Source organism: Lactuca virosa, chromosome 8 (genome assembly GCF_052849685.1).
Source record: "Lactuca virosa cultivar CGN04683 chromosome 8, Lactuca_virosa_CGN04683_v6, whole genome shotgun sequence".
NCBI classification, from domain to species: Eukaryota; Viridiplantae; Streptophyta; class Magnoliopsida; order Asterales; family Asteraceae; genus Lactuca; species Lactuca virosa.
In genome coordinates, this window is record NC_136433.1 from 245884308 (window position 1) to 245905775 (window position 21468).

A 21468-nucleotide genomic window follows, 5' to 3' on the forward strand; every position below is an offset into this window, starting at 1 on the left:
AAGAAAAGAGAAAGAGTGACATTGGTAATCTAGATAAGTTTATCCATAGACAACTTGTTGAAGAGTATGTTGAAGAGCACTTTGAAGGGCATGTTGAAGAGCATGAGCATGTAGAAGTAGAAGAGGCAGAAGAGCAAGAGTTCGTTAAAGAGCTTGTTAATATATGTGATCCAAGAAGGTAGGAGAAGAATAATTATGAGGAGATTAAACTTTTGGACGAGAAAGGTCCTAAAATAGATAATAGTATTATGTATGGTCCCTACGATAAATTTGGTAGACGATTTTCTACAACTTTATATACAAGAGCTTTATCAAAATTAGAGAAGTGTGATAGAGAATGGCTAGTATATTCGAAAGAGCTAGACATGGTATTTTTTTATGTTGTAAAGTGTTTAGAAGAAGGGATTTCGAAAGGTAAATTGGATGGTGAAGGTTATGTAGATTGGCGCCATGTTACCACTAGGTTTAAAGAACACAAAATTTCCTTGGATCATCTTACAACTAGGAATAAGTGGTTTGATATGCATAAAAGATTGAACTTGAACGAAACAATTGATAAAGTTCAATAAGAGCAATTCAAGAAAGAAAGAGATTACTGGAAACAAATTCTTTTGAGAATCATTACAGTAGTGAAGTTTCTTGCTAAACATAATTTAGCATTTCGTGGATCCAATGAAAATTTATATAAAAAAGATAACTATAAATTGTATTTTTTTTGTTCCAGTTCCACCAAATACCTTTTTGTTAATTATTATGATTGATTTCACTTCTTATTTGTTAATTGTATTTAACAGGTAATGGAAATTTTTTGGGTGTCATTGAAATGTTGGAAGAGTTTGACCCGATTATCAAAGATCATGTGCGGTGGATTACAAGTGACGGGCTTCATGTGCATTATCTTGGCCACATGATCCAAAAGGAACTAATACTTTTGATAGCTTAATAAATTAAAAAATAACTTATCAAGAAGATAAATGAAGCAAATTACTACTCAATCATACTTGATTGTACTTTCGATTCATGTCACCAAGAACAGATGACTATATTAATGAGGTATTTGAAGTTATCATATAATTTTATTATTATCGAGGAGTCCTTTTTAGGTTTTCTGAATGTTGATGATACCTCTAGAAAAGGACTATTTGATATTACACTTGAGGAGTTAAAGTCTCTTGGTCTTGAAATTGATGATATGCGTGGTCAAGGCTAAGATAATGGAGCAAAATATGAAAGGAAAACACCAAGGAGTGCAAAAGATATTTTTAGATCTAAACCATAGAGCATTTTACACTCCTTGTGGTTGCCATTCTCTTAATCTAACATTATGTGATATGGCTAAGAAGTGTGTTAAAGGAAATAACTTTTTTGGACTCATCCAACGCATTTATATTGTCTTTGCAAATTCTACTAAGAGGTGGAAAATTTTGAAAGATAATGTTAAAGCTTAGAGTCTAATGTCACTGTGTCAAACTCGTTGGGAAAGTTGGATTGAGAATGTAAAGGCTATTAAACTACAACTTGTTGATGTACATGAACGCTTTACTTCAAGTTGGAAAAAAAGATAATGATGTTGCAATTGTGTCACACCCCCAAACCAAGGATGGCGGAAACGTCTGGGGGTGGAGGACTTTATGTATAGTATCACAACAACGAGTATAATAGTGCTCAAAGTAAATACAACCAATCATAAATATAATTGAAAAGTTACACCAAAGCATATGTTTACATGATTCAAATCAATTACATTATGATGACAAAAAGAACTGTTTGACGATTTATCGTCCCATCCTCAAAACGCTGTTGATTTCCTGTTTCACTGAATTCCTGAGAATACAAGTAGTTTTGAAAAAGTGTCAACACAAAGGTTGGTGAGTTCATAAGCTTTTGAAAGTAAGAGTTTAAAAGCCGTTCTTTGTAATGAGTTGTATGTTACCAAAAAAATCCAACATTTTCCTTATAAAAACGATATGTAGTCTTAAAACCCAAGACTGGATGTGCGTGTGAGTTTTGTGTTATGTGATCTCAAGTACCGAGACCGAAAGTGTACAAGTAAAATCTATATTTATTGTTATTAAAGGTGGTTTTAAATCAACATAAAACCCCCTTTATAAAATCCCTTATACTTTAAGTTTTGTTAACTCCCTATGTGAGTCACTATAACTATACTAAGATTAACCGGTACTTTGTAATGTACCCCTTTTTGTATAAACCCGGTACTTTGTATTCGTACCCCTTTTATATGAAGACCCGGTACTTTGTAATGTACCCCTTTTTGTATAAACCCGGTACTTTGTATTCGTACCCCATTTATATGAAGACCCGGTACTTTGTAATGTACCCCTTTTTGTATAAACCCGGTACTTTGTATTCGTACCCCATTTATATGAAGACCCGGTACTTTGTAATGTACCCCTTTTTGTATAAACCCAGTACTTTGTATTCGTACCCCATTTATATGAAGACCCGGTACTTTGTAATGTACCCCTTTTTGTACGAAACCGGTACTTTGTATTTGTACCCCTTTTCGTATGAAAACCGGTACTTTGTATTTGTACCCCATTTATATGATAACCTTTTGTAATAAGTTCGTAATGTAAATGAAACATAAACTATACATATTATAGTTTATCATAATGTTTGTAATGTATATGCAACCTAACTATAACTATTATAGTTCATCAAAACAAGGGTAGTAGTAGTAATGTATGTAAACTATACTTAACATAGTTTATCCAAATGTTTATATGTAATGGATGTACTTTGATTATAACAATTTGTTATTTCTATGCTTTATCTAGCAAAATCCATTTGTTAACAGTTGTATGTCCTTATATTAAGACAAAATGTCATATAATGCAATAATGTATAATCACATAAAGATATACACCTTGCTCAACATGTTACAAGGTGTAATGAAGTTGATAGCATTTTTAGTTGTTAACAATTTTTAGTACTGTTCTTAGAAAATTTGTAGAAAAATTATCAAAAATCCAAATCAGAATCCGTAAATTCTCAGAGTTTGGGAAATGAGTCTAGTTTGCTCATAAATTTTATTATGATTTTTAATGACCTCCAACTTGTGTGAAAAAGTCCATAACCACAGACTGGTCCGGATTGATGTTGGAAATGATAGGCAGGTTTGTAAAAATCACCATACATTGTATAAAAATCGTATGGAGATGTGCAAGTAACCATTTTAAAGCTAAGGACTTGAACTACTTGCACCTTGTACAGTTTTTAAAACTAAAATGTTTAGGTTGTCCAAAACAGTCCGTGATTGATGTCCAACTTTTCTGATGAAAGCTGTTGGAAAAGTTTAGTTGTGTTCTTGATGATTTAACTTGTATTCCCCCCCTTAAAACTTAAGAAAACATGAAAATTTAGGGGTATGAACTCACCTTAAATGTTTCAGTAGATGGGTGTTGGAGATGAGAAGTGTTCAACTCAAGAACACTTGAAGATGCCTAGAAGATTTTCGAGAGTCTAACACCAAAGGGATGGAATTTGTGTAAGCAATCTATGATTGGAGTAGAATGAAGTGTAATTATCACAAGGAGGATGAATTATACTTACCAAGAGTGTAAGAAAGCTTGATGATCAGCCTTGGAATCCCTAAATTGAGAGAGAAAGTTAGAGAGAAAAGTTGAGTTTGATCTTTGGTGGAATGAGAGCAAATGAGTGAGAATGAGGAGAGAGGTTGATTTGCTCCAGCTCTTAGAACATGGGAGGGGCTGATGATTGATGGAAAAGTACAAGGAAGTGACTAGGGATGGTAGGTAGGTGTGACTGGTCATAGAGTGGGTGTGGGTGGTTGCTTGTGTCATAAACTAAGGAAAAGTCAACACTCCACCTCTTGTACTTTACCCACTAAATCTTGGATAAGATTTATCCCCAAAAACGTGATTAATTAATAAATATGGGGCCTTATATGTTAAAATAAAGTTTTGGGTGAAAATCCCGCGTTAAAATAATTAAAATCGGGCTTAGAACGCAAAACTAGTCGAAAACCGGGAAGAAAATGGCAACCTGCGAGACCTCTCGGTGCTAGGCCGAGGTTCGGTCCCAAGGCTGTTGGGCCCGAAGGCGAAACGAGGCGAAAGGAGTAAGAAGCGAAATGGACCGAAAGGCTTAGGAGCGAAGGCGAAGGTAGAGTTCGGTCCGAGAGGCTTCGGGTTCGGGTCAGGCGAGGTTCGGTCCTAAGGGCAGGTTCGGTTCTTGGGGTTCGCTTCTCAACAGTTCGGTCCCTTAAGGGGACTTTCGGCCCTAAGAGGCTTCGGCCCTATAAGGTAGGTTTCGGGTCCTTAAGGGTATTTTACCCGTTTTTATCCCGTTTTAAGCGGTTTTTGACCCGGTTAAGGGCCGGGATGGCCCAAATGATTACAAAAAGTTACGGGAACTTTTAAGAGAGATTTGGGAGAGATTTCGAATAGAGAGAGATAGAGTGAAGGAGATTTAGAGAGGTTCCATTTATGACCTTTTTGAGCATCCGGCTTCGCAACGCAAGGTCCGTAAACCCCGTTAAGCCATGTTTTAGTGTCGTACACACTCCCGATGAGTGTGCAATGGTGTGTTATCGCTTTGGTTCAATGTTTAGCATTATTAAGGCTACGAAAATTCAAACACACGAATTTTCCAAATGATGTTTTCTCATTAAAATAGCGCATTGAATAGTAATTACATAACGTGAACCCTAATATACAAGGGTTAATTTAGTTGATCGGTTTGACTTGTTGACTTTGACTTGACCAGAATTTGACGGTTGTCACAAATTGCAAGTGAAGCAACTTCACTAGCAGATAAAGCACTTGGTGACTTTGAATGTTTAGTATCAACTATTATTTGGTATCAAGTATTAAACCAGGTGAATATTGTGAGTAAAAAGTTTCAATCAAAGGATATGCATCTTGATAATGTTATTACAGAAATAAACAAATTGATTGAGTAGTTCAAGGATTATAGAGAAACATGTTTTTCAAAAGTGGTTGATGAAGCCAAGGAGATTGATATTGAAATGGGTATTGATCCAATATTTCCAAAAAAGCGTTTGATACAAAGGAAAAAGAGGTTTGATGGGATTTCAAGTAGCGAAGAAGTGTCATTTACAACTGAAGAGAATTTCAGAGTCAATTATTTCTTATACATTGTGGATCAAGCTATTTCTTCTCTTGAGACAAGATTTGAACAATTCAAAGAGTATGAAAAGTTATTTGGTTTTTTATTTCCACATAATTTGAGTGGAATTGAAGATAAAGATATTAAGTCTTCTTGTCATCTTCTTGAAAAAGCACTCAAGTTTGAAGAAAGATCGGATATTGATGCCGAAGAACTTTATAGGGAGTTGAAATTATTTGAGACATTTGAAAGCAATGAATTTAGCAACCCTATAGATGTTTTGAAGTTTTTGAAAGAACTTGATCATTTCCCAAATGCAAGCATTTCACATAGAATTTGTTGACTATTCCAGTAACAGTGGCATCTGCAGAAAGGAGTTTTTCAAAATTGAAGTTTTTGAAATCTTACTTACACTCAATTACCCAAGAAAGACTTAGTGGTTTCACGATGATATCTATCGAGAACGAACTCTTAGAGAGTATAGAATACGAAGAGTCGATCAACCAATTTTCTATAAAAAAAATGATAGGAGAGCTTCATAGGTCGTCGGTTAGCTGTTATGATGTGTCATTACTCATTAAAATACAATGATTTTGCTATGTTTATTGCTATAAAGTTTATTATCATTTAAAAAAAATAGTTTATGTAATTTAATTTGTTACAAGTTAAGGCCTAAGGACCTTTTTTTCTGGCTCGTCCAGGGCATTTGAATCTTCTGGACTGGCCCTGACGATAGGTCACTGACCAATGAGAGGATTAGCCTAATTTTCAAGAAGGTAGGGGCATATTGCTTAGTTTTTTTTCTTATAGAAAAAAACTTCAAATTTGTTATATATACTCATCTCATTTATCTATCTATCTATATGTCTGTCTTTCTGTCTGTCTATAAAATATTGTATTGTAAAACTCTATAAAACAAAAATTATTGTATATGGAAATCATTATTGTGTACGAATCATTTCCTATATATATATATATATATATATATATATATATATATATAATTTCACATACAGTCTTCACTATCTTTTAACCTTATTAACACTATAAACATGAAAATTTTCAAATAATATGATTCGAATGATGGGTAGTTTGTCACAATATTCCTTAATGTTATTACAAATGTTTTCGGTGAAGAGTCTACCCATTTTAGTAATGCATTAGAGGTGCGCTATGATTTTTTTCAGCAAAAAGCAGACACTAGAGGTAGATAGGCTTTAGTTGTATTCAGAAATGTACAGCTACACTTAGATATCTAGGTTACAGTATTACTTATGACACAATGGACGAGTGTTTTAAAATATCTATGAGAATCGCATGAGAGTATGTGGAGTATTTATTTTTGTGCATATGTTGTAGAAGTTTTCGACAAAGTATACTTGCTTAAACCTACTAGACGTTATATGAGAGATTGTATGCGACTCATGAAGCAAAACAAGGTCTACTACAAAATATAGTTAATCTTGATTATACACATCGGGGGTAAGAAAATTTTCCAAATGCATGGCGAGGTTAATAAACCTGAGGTGATATAGGTTCATCGTCTTTGATACTAGAGGGTGTACTTGTTACCGAGAGATGATAAAACAAATAAATTCACAAAAAGGCAAGAATTTGTTGGATCTATATGCTCAAGAATCATTATTGAATGATATTGCTAATAACTTATGATCCAATAAGGTCACACATTTATCAAGGTGACACATATTAAATATTTATTATAATATGATTATTAATAAATATAATCAAATCTTGTATTTAATTAGAAAATAATTATTGTTTAGTGAAATAATAATTTAAAAGTGTAGAAACTAGTTATTATATCATAAGTTATGATTTAATAAGTCATGTACAAGTTTTTGGTCACTTTGGTTTCCACCTAACTAAACTAGTTACATAAGTACATCTAGTTAGTTTAACTAGTTGTTTCTCTCTCTTTTTTTTTCTCACTTTAAAACCGTAGAAGTCAAAGGGCATGGGAGGTTGCTTTCTAACCTCCATCTTACACACCTTACCTCTTACAAACACCTTATTTTATTATTAATTGAAGGAATGGGTCTTACCTCTTACATCTAAGTATATAAGAGTGTTTGTTATGGTTTTGCGCTAGTTTTTCCCTTCCTTCTTCTCCATGGCCGTGAGAATTTCTCCTCTCTCCCTCTTGCTTCCTTTTGAAGCTAGATGCAAGTATTGATGGTCAAATTTGCTTCTCCTTTAGTGATTAATTGCGTTAAGCACTCAAGGCTTAAGAATTACTTCACGCAAGACTGGAACTAGCATTCAAAGTGCCTTACTTATTATGGTGGATACATTATAGAGAAGATCAAGATTTTTGTTCTTTTGATATCTTCATCAACTCCCCAATTCCAATGGATATCAAAGTATTCAATGATTGCAGTTCTTAACATCCTACGGTTTTCATAATCTTTCTAGTTCATGTATTTGGATCCTCTTGGTGGTTTTGTTAAGAATTGTCTAAAATAAACTCATTATTTATAGTCTTTTGTTTTCTATTCTTAAAATTGTTTTTTAAAAAAGATCGTTTTTAGCTTCACAAAACCCATCAATGGTATCAGTGCCTCTTATACATGTTTAGAAAGATTTATTTAAGTGTTTGATAACCTTTGGTTTTGGAAAATGTGTTTCGTATTTCTTTTAGCAAAGAAATCACCAAACATATTTTCTATGAAAACTTGTGTTTATAATTGTTATTTTTATGCAACCAAATTTTCATGCATTTGGTTTATATTTATTTATTAATAATATGTAATAGATAAATATGTATTTTTTTAATTTATTTTGTATGTAATAAATTATTTGGAATACTTGTATTTTTTTCCCAAATATAACAAGTTGAAGAAATAACTACTTTGAAGATGATTTAACCACTTAAGACTATAATCCCAACCTTAAACTTTTACTTTTGGTTTTGGGTTTAATTGTAGTCTTATTGATTTAAGTGTCATCACAACACATGGAGCCTTGAAGTCCTTTTGCAAGAAAACATTATCTAGGCAAGTGGGAGTTTGAAAACTTTTTGAAGAATCCCTAATGTCCTTAGGAATGACTTAATAATTCCTTTGTTGACTCACAAAAGTTATTACTAGTTTATGGTTTGGTTTATACACATTTTGATGCATGTTTGTGTTGTTTATTTTATGTTGTTATATGTTATGTTTTATGCATGAAAATTGTTTTTACATGTCAAATAACAGTTTATCATAAAATAGCATCACTTGGAGTTTGAGAAATAAATATTTAAAAGATAACATAAGATGTTTATTAATGAGTTTTTATTAAAGCAGTTTAAAACGTTTAAAATTGAGTTTTTATTAAAAATATTTTTTAATGTAAAACTCATAATAGCCAACATTAAAATATTTAAATGCTTTAAAATTTGTTTTGAATTTCATCTAAACCCCATTTCTTTTATAACAAATAAGAGTTTTATTAAAAAAATATTAAAATCGGTTTATAGCGTTATAACGTCAAACTATAATACTACTTATTATGTATACGTCAAAATTTAATATATGATATTAATTTTTTAAACATAATGCAACATGTATTATGTTTTATTAATACTAAATGAGATTTAAGACATTATTATCATCACCATGGTTTTGGTTTATCAAAACATGACTTTTTATCATAAGATATATAAAATGAGTTTATAAAATAAAATGAATCTTTATTCTACAAATTTTAGTAAGTCATAAGATTTTGATTAATAAAAGGAGATTTAAAATTGTGATTTTAGAACTCATCCAAACCCAAAGTCTTAACTATAAAATGAAGGTTTATTAAAAGACTATAACCGGTTCTTAAAGTGCTCTATGACTAAACTCTAAATATAAGATATTAGTTTATAATTAATCGTTACTAACTGATAATAAACTGAAGTTTTATTTGGAACCTGAAGAACCTTATACAAGAGATATGATTTTTACAAAAGGTACATGAATTGTTGGATGCTCGCAATATTAATGAGACCATGTTTTTTTTGTAACTATATTTGTAAAACATATATAAAACGTTTCTTAATATGTAAGTCAGTGTTGTCTTTTTGAAGAACACTCACACATCATTTGTATTATCTTGGTGTCACCGGGTCATTAAGATTTTGTCTTATGATGTTCGAGGTGGTTTTGTACTTTCTAGTGTCATATGGGTCACCTAGTCAATGGTTAGTTACAATGCTACAAGTCTTTTCAAGTAGGTAGATTGGATCAGTAATCTTGTGATAAAGGTCACTTAAGCATGAGAGGTCCGAGACATAGATGGGATCAAACATGTCAAGTTAAACAATAGTTGTGTAGGATCTCATTATCTTGGAATTATATATTTTATGCAATTGGTAATCCCTACCTACCAAGTTGGATTAAGTGGATGAGATAAAGGTCACCTAACCATTCACTTGTTTCGTTACTTGGATCCTAGACTTTAATACATTAATGTTTTAGAAACAATTAAAATGTATTAATTTTTAAAGATTTAATACTGAAAATACCAAATGAAATTTTGTTAAATTTTGTAAATAACTGCTAATACTCTTAGGCCCATGTAAAACCTCTCTATTCTGAGTTTCAAGAGATAATAACTTTCGATGGTTATAATTCCTATAACTGGTATGATACCTTGAGATTTTCGTCAAGGATAAACATAAATTATATATATATTGAAAAGTCTCATTCCTGAACAACCTCTGCCAACCCATCAGGCTAATCATAATGCTTGGTGGAAGTATTATTGTGATGTTGTTTGATGTGTCTCACATCATAACCCTTGACCTGCAGACGGTCTTGGATAACTATGAAGCATACCATATGTTTAATCAAGTAAAGCAGATATTCATTATGAATAGTAGAACCTCTACAAACATGTTCAAATCATTGAATAAAAGGAAGGTCTATGAGATTGTGTACTCTAAGAGACCTATAATTCTGTTAAGGGAAATACAACATAAACCCAAGAAATCAAGAAATGGCCATGATTAGTGTTGTTTCTATTGTGAAGAAAGGGGACACTGGAAGAGGATCTACTCCTCTTATCCCACCGAGTTGAGGAAGTATGGCATGACCAACACTTCAAGTATCTATATGATAGAACTATTTATTTTTCCATCATTCACTTGAGTATTTTGTATTTCATGTGACACTAATTGTAACGTCCCAACACTCAAAACCAAAATTTTTTGTTTTTATATTAAATAAACCATCAACCAAACATGTTTGACAAAATCATAAAGTATTCACAAAACATCCCAAAGGTACATCAAAGTTAAATAAGCTAAATCATGGTGTGTGCAATGCCATCATCTCAAGCCCTTCCCTTTCGAACCAGGGGTTTCTGAAACATAAACTAAAAACTGTAAGCACAAACCTTAGTAAGTTTTCCAAAATAAAACATAGCATACATATATGCCAGCTCAAGGCTGTGTCGGGTCTATTTCACCCCCGGGTCTATTTTACTCCCCGAGTCTATTTCAACTCATATATTAGCACAAGGCTGTTCCGGGTCTATTTCATCCACGAGTCTATTTCACCCCGAGTCTATTTCAACTCATATGTCAGCACAAAGCTGTACTGGTTCTATTAACCCCCAGGTCTATTTCACCCCACATACATAAAGCAAACATGCACACATGCATATAACACACACCACAGGAGTCACAAAGTCTACAAGCACATACAATCCGTAGTGTCCTACAATATAGTGAGGAAACTCACCTCACTCTGTACTAACATTTCAAATAAAACCCTAATTAATAATTAGGTCATAAACGATAATCGAGACTTTAATAACCTAATCCAGACTCCAAGGGTAAAATACCATTTTACACTTCCCTTAATTGGCCCAAAAGTCGTAGCCCAAACTCGATGGCACTAAAAACCTAATAATGACCGATGCCCAAAAGACACCCAAAGCCCAATATGGCCTAAATCCATAAAGTCCCAAAGCCTAACATCGTCTTAAATTCAGAAAGATCAGTGGCCCAACAAAGGCCCAAAACCCTAAAGTCCAATGTCGGCCCAAAACTCAAAATGACCAAGTCCAGCTTGAGTACGCTAAGCGTACCAGCAGTACGCCCGACGTACTAGGTTGCTACTTCGGACCGGATATTAAAATGTGTATGCTTGCATACGCCCCATTAAGTCATTTTTCCCATTAAGCACTTAATGTTTAAGACCAAACGTCCATATTTCAGATCCAAACCCTGGGGAACGTCTTAACCCATAAAGTCACTAACTTGAAGCCTTTACATGGCTCAAATGAACTCAAACCTTAAATTTAACATCCTACTTTCACAAAATGGACATATACTTATGTATTTTTGATCCTCAACCATCAAGTTGCTAACTTTATGGACTAGGGATCTCAGAAACATCCAGAGGAGCAACTCATAACTTTTGAAGTGGTAAAATCCCACTAGACCTCATTCATGGGACGAAAAAGTGTCAAAACTCCACAACAACTATATCTAAGCATAGTATGAGCAAGTTGAAAACTTTATACCTTTATGAAGCTGAAAATGGTGAGTGGAATCTGGATCTCAAGCTCCTCCACGATGAATGCTCCTTCTCCAAGTTTTTTCTTCTTCAAGGTTCACCAAACACCCACTAAAACACACATAAAGGGGGTCAAATCTCTCTAGATGAGTTAGGGTTTCGAAATGAGGCTCAAAAGGGAAATGGATGCTGGGAAATGAGAGAAACTTGGAACATAAGGTTGCTTAAATATGGTCCAAATCCAAAAAATTAAGGGTTGTCCCCTAACCGCGTACGCCTAACATATAAAGATGTACGCCCAGCATACGCACGTCCTCCCCAATTTTCATTTAACACCATTGTGGACCAACTTTGCAAATAATAATTATACCAAGGGTCAAAATATAAAATACCTTGAATCGGGTGTTACACTAATATTTGATATTATGTGCAAATGATTGGAAGAAATAAGCAACTAATTGTTGATGATTAGTAATCCATGCTAGAGATATAACAAGATCTGTTATTGAAGCTGTTGGAGCTTTTGATTACCAAATAGTATATATTTAAACAATAGATGTTTTGTACATATTTTTTATGACCATGTAACATTTGTAAATTTTGAATAAATCCAGATTTGCTTATCGTTTAATGAATGTTCACATGCATATTTTGAAACAAATTATTCTATGTAAAGAATAATTTTCATAATGTTATTTATGAAGTACATCTATGTGTTTTTCATTAACTTAATAGCTCTCATGATAACACCTATATAATCAAAGGATATTTGATTTAATCTTATTTATGTCATTATCATCCTAACTATATAAACATGAAATACATATACCAACTTCAAAAGATGGAATATTTGAAGGAAAATGAGTCTGATTCATTTGATATATGTGAATCCTATTTATATAGGAAGATGATTCGCAAGAGTCATTATCTATTAATAGTGAAAGAACAAAAAGGTTTGATGAAGATTTATACAAAGTGATGTATGTAATATTTTCAATCCATGAATATATTTGGTAATAGATACTTAATCAATTTCACTGGCGACTTTTTATTCATTATTGTCGAAACGTTTGATTTGATCAAATTGTTTCTTAGTGAAGATTGAAATACAACTTAATGAGACCATCATTAACCTCCCATTATGATAAAGAAAATGAGTTTTGAAACCAAGTCTTGTTGGAACATCTTAGGAGTTGTGGAATCGTTCATAACTCATTCCGTCAAAGAACACTCACTCGTCATTTGTATAGTTCTTGTGGCACAGGATCACCTGGTCGCTTAGATTTTGTCTTATGATGTTGGATGTAGCTTTCGAAATCTTTAGTGGAATAGGATCACCTAGCTACTGGTTGAATGTTGATATTATAAGTTTTTGAAGAGGATAGATCAGACCTTACAGTCTGTTATATGATGTTTTAAAGAACTCCTTCTTTTATATATTTTTGGAGTTATGCTCACTGCAACAAATATATATTAAATATATATTTCCAACCAAACAAGTAAATTAAATATTTTCATTAGACTGAGGATGAAATGTTCTTATCCTTATCTAAAAGGTACAGAGTTATGAAGCTTGTGTTAGACAAGAAGCTTAACTCAACCTGACATCTTCTAATTGCATTTATGTAGACTATCCTAAATGATTGTTTACGATGAAGTTTCTATGATCCCACTGATCGTCATTCCATAAGACATATAATTAGAAAGTTATTTTTCTAATCGGGAGCAATATGGAACTTTAAGAGCTAAAGAACCATAAACTAAATGCATCATAGTTTGGAACTAGCAAGCTGTAACATCTAAAATCTTGAAGAGAAATTGTTGAGAATAACTCTATTTCTAGGTCAACTCGACGAGTTGGAAGGACCAACTCGTCGTGTTGAAGATGTATAGATTGCGAGGGTTTAATGAACCAACTCGACAGGTTGGGAAGCCTCAACTCGACGAGTTGGTAGTTGGGAAGGAAACCCTAATTTTTAGGTCCTTGCACCCTATTTAAAGTCCTTAAGTCCTTTTCATGGCATCCTTATCAGCCTCCATTGTTTTCCAAACCCTAAATCGAGTTGTAGCCTCCATTGTCAAGTTTTTGGAGCCTTGGAAGGAAATTTGGTGTTCATTTTGTGCATTGTGAAGGAATTAGAAAATCTTGAAGTTTCTAGCTTAGAGAAGGAAGTCTTGGATCCAGAATGACTCCATTTCTTGCAGTCATTTTAAGGTATCAAGTTCATACCTTGACTTATAGATGATTAGATCTCCTTATTTTGGGTTTTGATGTGTTTTGGACTCTTTTGGGGGATAATGATGGAGTAAAGTCATTTTAGGGGTTGTTCTTTTAGACCTGAGTTGGTTTTGGTACCCTTGAGCTTAAAGGTGCAAACTTGATGAGGATTTTGGTGTCATGCATGCATTAAGTCAATTATTAAGTCCATTCCAAGCTTAAGAGCTTCATTTAGACATGCATGAACGTAAAGTTGGCAACTTTACGTGGTTTTCCAGCTCAAGGAAGTCAGATCTATGTTTTGGAGTCATGTCCTCATGGATTAAGTGCTTAATGTGTTAGGAGGTGGGTTACTGGCGAACTCGACGAGTTTGTTGGATAAAATCGGCGAGTTGGCTCGACTTTCCCCGACATTTTTAGATTGATAGAGGGACTCGGCGAGTTGCTGGGTCAACTCGGTGAGTTGACTTGGTTTTTCCCGATCTGTGCTGATTGGTGGAGAAACTCGACGAGTTGAAGGACAACTTGGCGAGTTGGGTCAACTTGGACCGTTGACTTTGACTTTTGACTCTGCCTTAGACCAAGTTGTTCTAAGGAGGTACTTGAGGTAATCATAAGTGTAATTAAGAAAATTATAGGCTTAGGATAAGACCCAAATGGGATTGGGCCCAATTTTGAAAATTAGGCCATTAATTGGCCTTTGTGGATCCTTTGGTTTTGGGCTTGAGAGTTTGAGTCATTAATGAGCCATCAGAATATAAAGTGTTGGACTAGTGAGAAGGGTTGGGCCTTAAGGAAAGGCCATGTAAGGGGTTTGGGCCCAATTTGGACAATTGGGCCAATGTTGATTTGTGGGCCTTTAGGCCTTTCGGATTGTAGTTGGGTCATAAATATGGACAAGGCTAGGTTAGGGGTAAAATGGTTCTTTTACCCCAGGCAGAGAGTTGTAGTTATGAGTTGCGACCCAATTGTTAATTGGGTGTTGTTTTGTTATTGACAATTCAAGGATCTGCCGGCCAGCAGTCAAGGGTGATGTTGTATGATTCAGCAGTGTGAGGTGAGTCTCCTCACTATATCCATGGGTCGAAGGCACCAATGCCGGCCCATTATGTGTTATGTGGTATGCTAGTTATCCTTGTGATACTTACATGGAAGACCCCGGGGGGTGCCTGAGACAGTTGGATATCAGACCATGGGGGGTGTCCATGGCATTGGAGGCAAAGACCATGGGGGGAGCCCATGGCATTCCGGATAAAGACCATGTGGGGGAGCCCATGGAAATTACATGATATTTGTTGGTTGTATGTTATATGGTATTTTGGGGAACTCACTAAGCTTTGTGCATACAGTTTTTAGTTTATGTTTCAGGTACTCTGGTTTTCAAACGGAAGGGCTCGAAATGATTTCAGAGCACATACCACATGTTCCGCACTCGTGAATTACTCTGATTTAATGATGTTTAGTTGAGACTTAATCACTCTGATTTTATGAGAAAAATATTTATTAACGATTTCTCAATCCAAAAAAAAAAATTTATGCATGATTTTTGGGGCATTACACAAAATTTTCAACAATTGTTGGACTATTTAATAGTTGATAAAAAACTAATAGAACACATAGAGATGCATTCACGTATTATAATCAAGTATTGGCTTGATTAATCTTCCTCGATATAGTATGACTATAAAAAGTAAGTGATTTTTCAAAGGAGAAAACATACATGGATGAAAATCTTTTCAAATTTAAGCTAGTATCTTATAAGTAAGAATCTTCTTTTTTATACGAAAATTACATAGTGTAATTTCTTTATAAATCAAGATGACTCTTATGTTTTTTACAAAGCTACTAGGATTACATTAACCTCCCTAGTCTTATATGTAGTTGAGATCCTAATTCTTGGAATTAAGATCTATACAGATAGAAAATGGAAACTTAAAAAGATTAAGTAGAATCCCATTAATTATCAAGATCTTAAAGAGTTCAAGATATAAAACTCTAAGAGAGTTTATCTTGTTAATACCACATGACATCATTTTGAGCATGTCTCAGAATAAATACCAAGATAATCCAAGAAAAGGTCATGGTATGACTGATAGGAACATTCTAAAATACTTACGAAGATTTGTAGAAATATTCCTAATCTGTGGAATATTTGAAAGAAATCTATATATAAAATGTTACACATATACTAAACTTCAAATAGATTGAGATGATCCTCCAATCACAATCGGGAGTGTCCTTCTTATGAATGAAGAGAAAGTTACATGGATAGGATTTTGGTGTAGATTTTGATTACCGTTACACTACAGAATCAGAATACATTGTCGTTCGGGGAATAAAATATGAAGATGCTTAATGTTTAGTTCATTTATGACTATGGGTAATCCCTATATGCAAGTATTGGAATCTTAGTCATATTTAAGAATCTAAAACATTAAGTCATATTTAAGAATCTAAAACATTCTCAATGAGTTTTCTCTATATATTAAATACAAATAAAGCCGAAAATGTTAGTATTCACAAAGTTTATACAAATCAAGTTTGTTGAATCTAGTTAACAAAGTGCCTTCATTAGCTAAAGCATGAAACTCACATTGTAGTTATAGGACCTTGCTGTTCTAGGTGAGTGGATTTGATTGAAATTTAGTATTTGGATGTTGGAACAAGTACAAGAAACATATATTGTAATGACTCGATATATTGGATATAGTCGTTCCATTAAATAATTGTCATGTTCTATATTAGTATGTTTAATCCTTTAATAACATGGTTATTCTAAATGTTCATAGTCGTTCATAGTTGTGGGAACACCTATTAGGTAATATTAATATGAATCGATTGGTATATTGTCAAGGAGATGAAAATGCAAAGAGCTATGACCAAGTTCATAGGTACTTGATTAGGAGAATAAGTATTGGACATGACCCGCCTCAAAATAACTTTATGGATCGTAGTCATGAGTGATGTTTTGATAAAAGGTAGTATCTTTGTATTCTTCAACCTAAGATACATATTTGTGACTTGAGTATAGTAATTGTTGTGCTTTGAAATTATTTAATGCTAATTCGTAAAAGGCGGTTGTAAGGACCATCGTTCGGTATAACATGAACTACATGATGGGTGTATGTAGTCAATATGGGATTTGTTCCACTTATTTATTAAGAGTTAGACATATAAGGCCTTGAAAAAAGTTTAACATCGCATGAGATTGATCACGTTCCATATCTCATGTTCAACGTGATGTCTGAGACAAAGAAATAACTGATACCATACCTAAAACAACAATTGTAGCTTTGAATTCATGGAATTGGTTGTTGATGAGATGACACCTTCGTGTGTTGTTAGGGATAGTAGCCCATTTCTAGACGCTAAGTATTGTCTATGTCAATCTATAATGAATCTTGTGCAGGTGGGAGATTGTTGGATCTATATGCTCAAGATTCATTACTGAATGATATTGCTAATAACATATGATCATATAGGGTCACACCTTTATCAAGTTGGAACATATTGAATATTAATTATTAGTATGATTATTAATAAATATAATCAACTCTTGTATTTAATTAGAGAATAATTATTGTTTAGTGAAATAATAATTCAAAAGAGTATAAACTAGTTATTGTATCATAAGGTATGATTTAATAAGACATGTACAAGTTTTTGGTCACTTTGGTTACCACTTAACTAAACTAGTTACATAAGTAGATCTAGTTAGTTTAACTAGTTGTTTCTCTATTTTGTTTCTCATTCTAAAACCGTAGAAGTCAAAGGGAATGGGAGGTTGCTTGCCAACCTCCCTCATATTCACATTACCTCTTACAAAAACCTTAATTTTGTATTAATTAGAGGCATGTGTCTCACCTCTTACATGTAAGTATATAATAGTGTCTTTGTTATGGTTTTGTGCTAGTTTTCCCTTCCTTATTCTTCATGGTCGAGATTATTTCTCCTCGCTCCCTCTTGCTCCCTTTTAAAGCTAGTTGCAGGTATTGATGGTCACATGTGCTTCTCCTTTAGTGATGCATTGTGTTAAGCACTTAAGGCTTAAGAAGTATTGCATCCAAGATAGGAACTAGCATTCAGAGTGCCTTACTCTTGATGATGGGTACATTATAGATAAAATCAAGCTTCTTGTTCTTAACATCCTACGGTTGTCATAATCTTTATAGTTCATGTATTTGGATCCTCTTGGTGGTTTTGCTTAAATGGTCTAAAATAAACTAGTTATTTATAGTCTTCCGTTTGTCGTTCTTAAAGTTGTTTTATAAAAAAGATTGTTTTTGGCTTCACTAAACCCATCAGGATCTTCTAAGAAGGATGTGAAAGGTCATTTGATGTACTTAAGTAGAAATGACATGTAGTGAAACATGTTGTACAACTATGGGATGACAACAAGATAAGTAGTATATGCTTGTATAATATTACATAATAGGGTAGTTGAGTCAACAAGACGTGCGATTTGCATGTATCATGAGGCTGATAAAATTAATCTGCCATAAAGTTCATTCCCAGTATGAGAAAATACATGGAAAAAGTTATCGAAATTTAATCTACTGAAATGTGCCAATTTCTTCGACAATACTTAATGGAACATTTATATAAAAACAAAGGCGACTGATGACAAGTAGTAATTTTATGTTTGAATTATGTATTTTTTGTAACTTTTATTTTTATTTATGTTTTCAGATTATTGGAATTTAATTTTAGGTTTATGTGTAAATTATGAAAATTAAATATTATTTAGTTAATTAAAAAACTGAAAAACAAATTATTTTCATGATGTGGTGTTCATGTCATAACGAGGTAGTCACGATGTGCCAATAATTTTCAAGTGGTCAAGCGGTGAGTTTCCCCATGGCCTAGCACAAAAGGTTATGCCACATCAGTTCCACATCAACACCAACTTCCCTAGGAAATACCTACCACTCCACAACCCTGATGGGTTTTAGACATTACAAAACAAACTTAAAACTTAAGTGTGCATGAAACGTAAAACAAGATCTATGTTTTCACTATTGAACCTATAACTATGAACATCAAAATAAAAACCCTATAAACCTTAGGTTATTTTAGAAAATCACAGAAAAAGGTTTAGGATTACATACCTTATTGTTATTATAGCAAATAACAATGATCCTTGTGTTGTGGAAGCTTTGGAAGCAAGCACCACAAGCGTTTTGCCTCTAATGGTTCACACCCAAGCTAGCAAGAAGGATATTGAGGAGGGAGGAGGAAGGAGGGAGGATGTGCGAATTTTGGCCAACGCAAGAGGAAGAAGAGATGGCCTAAAATCAAAGGCCTACGAGTCTTTATATAGTGCAACAAGGAAACCCTAGATAACCCTAATTTGAATTAAATAATACTAATTTAAATTTGCTAATTATCTACTTCCTTATTATCCACAAGGGATATTCTAAAAACCCTAGAATATCCCCTAGAAATCGTTCATGCCTTTACCAGGAAGGTTCTGGAGCCTTTTGTTTAACTATTGAACAATTGCACTTTAGACCCTACACTTTTAATTAATTCTTTTAATCCCAAAATTAATACCAAGTAATTCATGATTAAATATTTATTAAATATTACTATTTATAATTAATATCATAATATATTAATAAATTATTTTGGGAAATCTCCAGAAAAGTCCTAAAATTTTAGTCCAATTTATGAAAAAGTCATGAACTAAATTTTGTTTACAGAAAAGCACAGAATACTGGTTAAAACTTCGAAAAAACCCTTTTCGGCCGGTTTCACAGATTTTGCCGGTATTCTGTCCTTTTTTTGAGTTTGCTCAAAATTTTGGGACTTTTCCAAAAATTACATAATAACCAAAATATTGGAACTTTTTTGAAAATTACCATGAAATTAAAGGATATTATTATTAACAAATCATTTATAAATATAAAAAATATTTTTATTATAAAAAAGGAAATACATTTGTTGCTAATTTCTAGGAATAAATTGGTGGTCTAAGTACTTCTCTATTGCTTCCTGACCACTCAAACTCTCTACGTTCTTCCTATGCATTATTGTGGGTATGATGGTGAGATGTACTTAGTTAGCATTCCTCTAATGTTGTTTAACCTAACTACCAACCAACATTCATACCTCACATGTTAACAACCATCGGCTAACACACATCTATAAAATGTGAAAAGTGAACCGTGAATGATAATTTATATGGAAACAAGTGAAGGGTGATTATATATTTAAATTGTCGTTCAAAGTTTACTTTTCACTCTCGATAGATGTTTGTAATTTTATCGTTGTTACCGGGTAATGTTTGGAGGTTAGGTGGTAGTTAGGTTAAAGAACATAATGAAAGATCTATATGTTCGTGTAATGGTATTTTCTAATAACATGTGATCATATAGAATCATGCCTAATAGCAAGTAGACACTTATTGATTATGTATTAATAAATATTATCAACTCTTGTATTGGTCACGCCTAACAGAATACTTGTCACTATCACACCCACAACGATACATAGGAAGAACAAAGAGACTTTGAAGTGGTCAACAAACAATAGAGAAGTACATAGTCGACCATTATATTCCTAAAAATTAGCAACAAATGTATTTCCTTTGTTTATAATAAAAAATATTTTTTTTGTTTATAAATGATTTGTTAATAATAATATCCATTAGTTTCATAGTAATTTTTAAAAAAGTCCCAATATTTTGGTTATCGGGTAATTTTCAGAAAAGTCCTGATATTTTGAGCAAACTAACGAAAAATGACAGAATATCGGCTAAATCTACGAAACCGGCCAAAAAGGGTTTTTTCGAAGTTTTAGCCAGTATTCTGTGCTTTTCTGTAGACAAAAATTAGTTCGGGACTTTTTCATAAATTAGACTAAAATTTTAGGACTTTTTTGGAGATTGCTAGGTTTGAGGGCAACCTAAAAGGACTGTGCTACTATCAATTAAAGTTTATACCTATTATAGTTATTGGCTTTAGACACCTAATCCAACAGTCTCCCACTTGGATAAGTCTGTAACTATAATTGCCAATATAACTTCTAAACTGATCAACAAATTGTAGCTTCCAAAAGCCGCTGTCTAACTCTGACCCAACTAGTTACATGTCCTGAGATAAGTGATCATATAATCCTTCATTCTGGAAGATATCATTCGGACATGAGACATGGAACATAATCAATCTCATTGTCCAACACTTTATTTCCCGATTTCTGATTTGTAATGACATAGAACTTCTAATTGAACACATCAATTTAGTCCTCGCCGGGCCCGACATTATAAGTCCACACCAAATCAGCAAGGGGCCCAAAGATATCGCTTTTCTCATTAGGGCAAAAGGAACGAATAAACTTTGAATTATATGCTTGCACCATATACTCTTTAGATCATGCACAACAATACGTTTTATAACATCAAGTTACTGATGTGTTTACGTATCATCAATGCGTAACTGACTTGTGAACCACAACTCATATATCTTCGTTTCAAGTTTATAAAAGATATTATCGTCTCATAATTACTCGTAATAAATTCCATGAAGTAATTCTCTGAGCGTGGGTTAATCCAATACTTAAATCTCCATTTCTAAGTACTCATGAACATTGTAGCAACATTATTGTTATGTCCAAAACGCTTTCAACAAT

General features: G+C 33.2%; 1 protein-coding gene across 1 annotated transcript; it reads left to right on the top strand.

Moving 5' to 3' along the window:
• The first annotated feature begins 365 nt into the window (after window positions 1-365).
• Window positions 366-5455, top strand: LOC145131395 (uncharacterized). Its single transcript, XM_079066084.1, has 3 exons — window positions 366-414; window positions 795-889; window positions 4946-5455. The coding sequence occupies exons 1-3, from the start codon at window positions 366-368 to the stop codon at window positions 5453-5455; spliced, it is 654 nt and encodes a 217-aa protein (XP_078922210.1).
• Window positions 5456-21468: the final 16013 nt, after the last annotated feature.